Raw genomic sequence first — 9,190 nt, 5'->3', positions numbered from 1 at the left:
ACGGTCTATGAAATGCATAGGTATATAATGTGCATAGTAAGGGAGGGCTATGGACAGTCTAGTAAGACGCATAGCAAACATGAAACATAGGGGCCACTTTCATTGCCCTTGTTTGCAGATGTTGTTACATTTACATTATATTTTGTATCACATATATAATTCATATGGCTCAATTGATCCCAAAAGAAGTTCAGAATGATGTAAGTATAATAAGATTTGAAATGTGATTCTATGGGACGTTTCGTAGTTTATTGATGTACTTTATTTGCCTCTTATTTGAGTTACCGTATTTTCATATGTTGTTTTATCTGCCTTACATACGAGTACTATTCCACATATATTCACGTCCCTTTTGTCGGGGGCTACATCTTTTAATGGATGCAGGTATACTTCTACAGGATGATAGGGATCTTCTTCACTACTCAGCTTATGGTGAGGTCGCTACAGTTCTAATGGGTGTTTGGGTCTAGTTCGTTTTATGTATTTAGGTATCTATTGTCATAGACGCTCAATGTACAATGTGGGTCATGTAATTAAAGTTTTGAGTTTTGTCATGTATTGATGTTCACAATATTAACAGTTATTTATAAAGCTATGTATCCATCATGAGAAGAATTTTGGGCCATTGAGCCAAATGTATTCAAGATCTAATTATGTTGTGGTAAGTCATGCATGAGTAATAATGAGAGGTTGATGTAATGCAAGCTTGCTCGACCGGGTTTATAGGTTGATTGTCGGTCGCGCTCCCTGAGGTCGGGGCGTGACAGTTTGGTTGGAAATTGGGGTTTCAGTGTGTGAAGGTTGGGGCTCAGATCCTAATGGCATGCTTCATGAGACGAATACATAGAAAGGACTTCAGTAGTAGCTTTTGGAGACTTAGATTGTGGTGAAGACATGGTCGATCTTGAGAGAATGAAGACACACGAAGAGGGGTTTTATGAAAAGAATGGTGTTTGATGTAGACAGTTGAGAGAGAGACTGGATTTTAGGGGTATTTAGAGGGAAATGAGGGACCGGTTACAAGTAGACGTGATTTAATAAAATGGGTAGACGGGTCGGTTTGTAACGGGCGTGTTGTTTGGGTTTAATAGGTATGGGAAAAGGCGAAGATAATTAATAACATGACATGCTAGTATTTCAAAAATGTATATGAGTATAGGTGGAAATACTGAGTCATGGGAACCAGGTTCCCTGGCTGATTTTGAAAATATGAACAACATCCTTCTAAAAAATTGCAATGTCATTAGCTACTTGTTTGTCCTGTAGTTGCCATGTGTGTTTACCTGTAACAGTATGCGTGTTTGTCTTAGTTCAGCTTGATCAAACCCAACTCCATTCGATTTCTTTTGAAGTTCTCTCTGCTTAGTGCTTTGGTGAAGATATATGTCACTTGGTCCTCTGTCTTGCAGAACTTCATACAAATGAGTCATTTTTCAACATTGTCCCTTAGGAAATGATATCGCACACCAATGTTCTTTGTCCTCTTATGTTGAACTGGGTTCTTTGCCATATTAATAGCACTTGTGTTGTCACACATCAGTGGCACACAATTAGAGAATACACCAAAGTCTTCAAATTGTTGCTTGATCCACAACAGTTGGGCACAACAGTAGGCAACTACTATATATTCAGCTTTTGCAGTAAAGAGGGCCACAAAATTTTGTTTCTTCTTACCCCATGAGATCAAGCATGATCCCAGAAAATGTGCCATGCCAAATGTGCTCTTTCTATCGAACAGATATACAGCATAGTCAGCATCAACATACCTAATTAAATCAAAATTATCTCCTGAGGGATAATAGAGGACCGGGTCCTGCGTTCCTTTGATATACCTCATAATATTTTTGGCAGCTTTCAAATGAGATTCTTTAGGACTTGATTGGAATCTAGCACGCAACCCAACACTAAACACAATGTCATGTCTTCTAACTATTAAATACAAGAGAGATCCAATGATACTCTGATACATAGTTTCATTTATAGGGAAACCAAGTTCCTCCATGTCTAGACGAGTGGCAGTAGCAGTGGGAGTATCAATGGTCTTTGAGCTTTCCATCTTAAACCTTTTCAGAATAACCTTAATGTATTTCTGCTGAATTATCATCGTTCCTTTAGATTTTTACTTAACTTGTAGCCCTAGGAAGAAATTTAGTTCCCCCCATCATATTCATCTCAAACTCGAATCCCATAAGCTTTGCAAAATCCTCACACAAGAAATCATTTGTTGCACCAAAAATGATGTCATCAACATAGACTTGCCCAATCAGCACGTACCTCACTCTTTTCTTTAGAAAAAGAGTGTTGTCAATTTTCTCTCTAGTGAAGCCATTTTCCAGAAGGAACCTGGACACTCTTTCATACCATGCATGAGGGGCCTGCTTCAATCCATATAGAGCCTTGTCAAGTTTGAAGATATGTTCAGGATGTTCATGGCATTCAAAACCAGGTGGTTGTTTGACAAAAACTTCCTCCTTTAAATATCCATTCAGAAATGCATGCTTAATATCCATTTGGAACAGCTTGAATTCCATATGAGATGCAAAAGCAATGAGAATTCTGATGGCTTCCATTCTTGAAACTGGAGCGAAAGTTTCATTATAATCAATTTCTTCTTCTTGGTTATAGCCTTGGACCACCAGCATGGCTTTATTTCTTGTTGTATTGCCAAACTCATCAAGCTTGTTTCCGAACACTCACCTATTTCCAATAGCTGGTCTATCTGACGGTCGAGGAACCAGGTGCCACACGTTATTCCTCTTAAATGGATGGAGTTGCTCTTGCATAGTAGCAATCTAGTTAGTATCGTTCAATGCTTCCTTGATATATTTTGGCTCAATTTGCAACAAGAACGCTAAAAAAGAAAACATGTTTCTTGCCTTAGATCTAGTCTGAATCCCAAGGAGTGATTCTGTTTTGGAGAGAGGATGTGAGCTTTTATGCTTCTAGTTATACACCTCAATTTCAGGATGTGAGGGACCAAGTCCCACCATATGAGAGACATCATAAGAATCGATGGAAAAGTGAATAACACTTCTTTGCTTTGCATCATGAGTGCCTGAACAACATCAACAACTCTATTGTCAGCTTCAGTTGCTCTGATGGAGGGACTAGGTTCCTCCAAATCAGCTGGAAGTTCTACTGCATCTTCTTCACTAAATTCCTTGATTTGACTCATTAGATCCGTCTTCCCATTTTCCATATCAATAAACTCTCCAGGGACCTTTGAATAATCTCCATCTTGATCATCCTTAGCATGTGAATCTTTCCCGCTTGAGTGATGTGATTCATCAAAGATTACATGTATGCTTTCCTTTACACATTGAGTCTATTTGTTGTAGACCTTAAATGATTTTCTTTGTGAAGAGTATCCAAGAAATATTCCTTCATCACTTTTAGCATCAAATTTTTCCAACGCTTCCTTACCTTTATTGAGAACAAAACATTTGCATCCAAATGCTCTCAAGTAAGTCAACTTTGGTTTTCTCACATTAAGTAACTCATACGGGGTCTTGTTTAGGAGGGACCTATTATTCACATAACAGGCATTGCTCACTACTTCAGCTCAAAAACTCTTTGGTACACCACTGTCAATCAACAGCGTCCTTGCCATATCTTCAAGAATCTTATTTTCCCTCTCCACAATACCATTTTGTTGGGTGTTCTAGGAGCGGAAAAAATTATGACGTATGCCACTTTTAGCACAGAGTTCATCAAATTTTGCATTGTCAAATCGGTGTCGTGATCAGATCTAATGCTCACAACATTATGGCTCAAAGACTTGGGTTTCATTCTTGGTTCTGATAAATAAAGTCCATGTAAATCTAGAATAGTCATGAACAATAACGGAGATGTACTTCTTTCCTCCTCTACTGGGCAACCTCATAGGTTCACACAGATCTAGTGGCCTTGAGGTGCTCACTTCCTTCTTTGGCTTGAATGAGGACCTGACTTCTTGGAATAAAGTCCATGTAAATCTTAAATAGTCATCAACAATAACAAAGATGTACTTCTTCCTCCTCTATTGGGCATCCTTATAGGTCCACACAGCTCCATATGAAGAAGATCCAGTGGCTTGAGGCGCTCACTGCCTTCTTTGGCTTGAATGAGGACCTGACTTGCTTCCCTTTCACACATGTATCATACACCTTATGATCTTTGAACTTTGACTTCGGCAACCACAAACCATGTCCTTTTTGATCAGCTTGTTCAACGAGGCAAAGCTTGCATATCTCAATCTTCTGTGTCATAGTTCATCATCATCAACAACAACACTTAGACATTTAAGATCACCACCATTAAGAGAATCAAAGTCTGCAACATAGATATTTTAAAATCTTTTTGCAATCAGAACCATTTTACTAGTTATAAGTTTGGTGACAGTGCAAGACTTTGACAAGAATCCACTTTGTTTCCTTTGTCGCAGATTTGAAAGACACTCAGCAAGCTATATTTCAAGCCATTCACATAATACATATTTTTAATTGAGTGAGTGAGTGTTTTTTCAATCTTTCTAACTCTCAAAATGCATCCCTTTTTGCCATTTTCAAAGAACACGCTCCCACTTTGTAGGGCCTTGAGAGAAATAAAATCATTCATTCTTCCAGTCATGTATTTAGAGCAGCCACTATCCATGTACCATTTTTGACTGTTTCATTTCACTACTATCTGCACAAGAGAATCAGAGATTGGACTTTGGAACCCAAACATGTTTGGGTCCCTTATAATGAGGGAAGGGACGAATCAAACTTCTTTTTGTCCATGCAGGCATCACGCTAGCAGTAGATACTTTCTCAACAAAAATTTTATTTTTCTGTTGGGACTGAAGCTTTGCTTTACATGAATCTTTGTAATGACCAGTATTACCACAGTGAGTGAAAAGCTAGTTATCAAGCACAATAACATACTTGCTATGTGGGTTATAGGGAACCTTTTTATTTTGGAACCCGATTCGTTGCATGTTCCCCCCATTATTTTTATACGTGGAAGTAATTGTATCAGAGGACTAGGTCCACTTCACAGATTTATCTAGGTCATTTTTAACCCTGATTAAATCTTCCTAAAGTTATCTATTTCTTTCAAGTTCTCAATTTTACCTTTTTGATTTTAATTTCAAGCTTAAGGTGTGTCTCACTTGCTACTTCCTTTCCTTTTGAGGAGTTCATGTAATTTTCCATTGAATTTTTTAAGAGGACATTTTCTTTCTTTAATTCCTCTATTGTTACAACCAACGAATTATCTCTCTCATGTTCTATCTCTCCAATTTTCTCAATTAAAATATTTTTATCATTTATGAGATTATGGTAAGCATTAATTAAGATATTAGCTAAAGATACATGCTTCTTTTGGGAGTAAGACTTCAAATTTTCTTTGAATGTCTAGAAAGTTTACCTCATCGTCATCCTCATCAACTTTTGCCATCAAGGAAAAAATGGAATTATATTCTACAGCTTCGCTTTCAACGGCCATCATGGAGGTGTCTCCTATTCATCATCACCCTCAGACTCACTAGAGGAATCTCCCCAGGCAGCAAGAGCTTGCTTCACAACATTATCAGCGGCATCTCTTCTCTTGAATTTCATGTCATGGACTGGGTTTCTCTTTGCCGTCTTGTACACATTGTGTTTGTAATGGTCCTGCTTGTGGATAGGGCAATCTTTGATGAAATATTCTGGCTTCCCGCATTTGTGACAACAATCATAGCCTTTTGTGTTTCTGCTAGAGCTGCCTTTCTTAGGTATTCCTCCATTTCTACGAACCATTTTCTGAAACCTTTGTGTAAGATATGCCATGACAGCATCATCACCACTTGAGTCACTCTATTTTCTGCCTTGAGAACTAGGTTCTTCTCTTTTTTGGGTTCTCTTCTTTCATGATCTTTCTTCTTTTTCATTTCATAGGTGTTCAGATTTCCAATGAGTTCCTCGATCGTCAGCTTCTGTAGATCTTTAGATTCTATGATAGCATTGACTTTGCTCTCCTCGGAATCAGGTAACACACTAAGTATTTTTCTGACATGTTTGTTCCTTGGAATAATTTCTCCAAGGGAGTGAATCTCATTGATGAAGGAAGTAAACAAGTATGCATGTACTGAATGGACTACTTGGCCTGAGTATTAAGCATGTCAATTTTTGACTACTTGACCTGAGTAGTTCCCTCATGTATAGTTTAGAGAGACTCTCAGACATCCTTGCCAGATTGACAGGCTGAGATGCGGTTGTACTCGTTTGGTCCAATAGCACAGATGAGGATCTTCTTTACTCTGAAGTTTTTCTCGATGGCTTTATGATCCGCATCATTATATTCCTTCCTTATCTTTGGAACTGTGATTGTTGTCTCGCCAATGGTTTTCATAGGGACAAATGGTCCATCACAGACAACACCTCAAAGCTCTAAATCTTCTTCTATGATAAAATCATGCATTCATGTCTTCCACCAGCCATAGTATTGTCCATTAAATCTTAGTGGTCTTTAGGTTGATTGACCTTCTTCAAAATTTGGTGGAGCAGCCATGTAGATCATTTGTAGGTGTTATCTTTATAGAAAGAACCTACTCTGATACCAATTGATGTAAACTAAGAGTCCACCAAACTGTATAAAGAACCTGGTTCTCTATCAGCTCCCACATAACACAACAGTAAGTAAATAACACAATGATATTTACGTAAAAACTCCCAACTCATGGGATTAAAAACCACGACCTACACTTGTAGGATTTAACCTTCACTAACTGAACAACCTTATATTACAACCTATTGTAACCTAGGAATTAAACTCTTAACCCTCACATACTTACAATAACTATATTGCAAGCCTCTTTGTAATAACTCTATTACAAAGTTAACCACTTGACTAACTCTAGTCAACACAACCACACAGTTTATGGTTTACAAAGTATCCTATGAGATGCTTCTAATTAAGCTGAGTAGGAGTTACAAATGAATAACATAAACAAAGACACAACAATACTAAGGACACATGATATAATCAATGCTGAGATCTGGTCCTTCGTTATGTTGTTGTTTTGTTCTTTAATACTTTTAGGAGAATGAAGGTGGTTGCACACGTGAGAGTAAATGATATTTAGGTTTTGCAAGTATATGTGTTCCCCTGCCTCATATTGGTAATATATAAGTGAGGTCATCTAGGATGATGCACGGGAGTGTTTGGTATACAACATGTTTCAACAGTGATGTTGTACTGTTGCATGTGCAGTGCAATAGCTTTAACGGCTGTTAGAGTTGACTTGTACTATGATCGGATGAACTAATCTCTATATGTTCCCTTATCTAATTTCATTGAGACTTGTGCCAAACCTTGACTTGTTGCTTTGAACATGAAGGAACCAAATGTATTAGGTTATCTATCTGGTTCTCATATGAAGTTTGTTAGATTATCAAAACAAAGAACACATTACTTATTATAGTTGGTTTTAGAGCTCTACAGGATGTGTGCAAGGCTTTCTCGACCAAACTATGGTGGAACTTTAAGACTCATAATACTCTTTTGAAGGAATTTTTTTAGTCTAATTATTGCAAAAGATCCCACCCCGTGGGGAAAAAAATAAAATTATGGCTACTCACATACATGGAGGAAGATGATGGACATCAAGAAGGATGTTGAACCTAATATCCTATGAAAGATTGGTATTGGGGATGTGGCATTCTGGTGGGATAATTGGATAGGTTTGGGTGCTCTAGCATCTTTTATCCATCTAGAGATGGCTTCTAAGCATACTCAAGTAAAAGAATTCATTCAGAATGGGATATGAAACTATGACAAACTTCATTTTACTCCCTATGAATGTGGTCAACACCATTGAAAAGCTTGAGAATAATGGAAGCAGTAAAGACTACTCTTACTGGCTCCCTGAACCAATTTAGAATTTTTTCCACCAAATCTGCTTGGCAAATACTTAAGGAAATAAAAAGGGGGCATTCTTTCTAGTAGGAAAATTTGGCATAAAGGTATCCCATTTAAAATTTCTTTCTTTGTGAAAAAGGTTTTTACAAAAAAAAATTGCTACTGATGATACCCTCAGAAAGTTTGGTGTGGTAATTCCATCCTGATGTTTTTGTTGTTTCATCTATAAGGAAGAAGATGTCGACCACCTTCTTAGTGGGAGCCAGATTGTTGAAATGGTTTGGTCCTACTTTTGCAATGCTAGCCATGTTCAATACAACAACTATTACATTAGACCAAGACTTATGATGTGGTGGCTGACCAAATCTAAGAATGATGTCCATGCTACTATAATTCAGTGTCTTCCTTTGGTAATTTGCTGGGAGATATTGAAAAATAGGTGTGCGGACAGATTTGATAACAAGAATATGTCTAGCTGGTATATTATCCATCAAGTTACCAACCTTATCAACCTCATTCTTAAATGTCACTTTCCTACCATACAGCTTCCTACTTCATTGCATGATAAATGTAAAGTTGTTGATAATTTGAAACCTGTAATCCAATCCCGGGTTATTATTTGGGAGAAGCCTTCACAAGGCTAGGTCAAGCTTATTGTGGATGGTTGTAGACTTGTAGCAAGGGTAATCCTGGATAGCATGTGGAGGAGGTATAATCAGAAATCACAATGGCAATTTGCTCAAGGCTTCTTTGGTTTTTATGGGGCAGTGTACCAATAATATTGCTGAAGCAAAGGCCATACTACAAGGTCTTCATATGTGAAGACTATGGGCCTCACAAATGTTGTGATTGAATCTGATTCCCTTATGATTGTTAACATGATTAATAAGAGGAGACAGACTCAGTGGCAAATCAAACCCATTGTGGATCAGATTTAGGAGATCATAACAACTAGCAACTTTTTGTTTGTACATATTTTTAGAGAAGGTAACTCTATTGCAGATTTCTTGGTAAACTTGGGGGTAATTACAAGAACCCATGATGTCTTCAATGAAGATGTTTCTATGCCTAGTCAAGTTAGAGCTCTTTTGAAGTTTGATCAAGATGGGATGCCCAAGTTTAGGTTCAAAATAAGAAAGAAGTGTTATATGATTACTAATGGAGTCCAACAATAATATTTGGTCCGTTGTTACATATCTATATATAATTCCTACTTACAAACTCTTCAAGTTTCCTAGGCTTAGGGAAGAGGCCCTCAATCTTTTGTCTATTAAAGTCTCTCAGTTTCTACAAAGGTTGGTTTCAATCAACCTTCATCATGTAATAGAAG

The 9,190-nt window shown here is 37.5% G+C and overlaps 1 protein-coding gene across 1 annotated transcript; it reads right to left on the bottom strand.

Moving 5' to 3' along the window:
* Positions 1 to 1,426: 1,426 nt before the first annotated feature.
* On the bottom strand, positions 1,427 to 2,104 carry LOC138876043 (secreted RxLR effector protein 161-like). Its single transcript, XM_070154930.1, has one exon. It carries the CDS (start codon positions 2,102 to 2,104, stop codon positions 1,427 to 1,429), a length of 678 nt encoding a protein of 225 aa, XP_070011031.1.
* Positions 2,105 to 9,190: the final 7,086 nt, after the last annotated feature.

The sequence above is a fragment of the Nicotiana sylvestris genome, chromosome 8 (genome assembly GCF_000393655.2).
Source record: "Nicotiana sylvestris chromosome 8, ASM39365v2, whole genome shotgun sequence".
In the NCBI taxonomy this organism is placed as follows: domain Eukaryota; kingdom Viridiplantae; phylum Streptophyta; class Magnoliopsida; order Solanales; family Solanaceae; genus Nicotiana; species Nicotiana sylvestris.
Note: the sequence above shows the minus strand (reverse complement) of the source record. Positions and strands in the feature narration are given on the sequence as shown.

Coding starts and splice junctions, on each gene's coding strand:
- LOC138876043 (XM_070154930.1), bottom strand. CDS start 2,104: ATGATAATTCAGCAGAAATACATTAAGGTTATTCTGAAAAGGTTTAAG.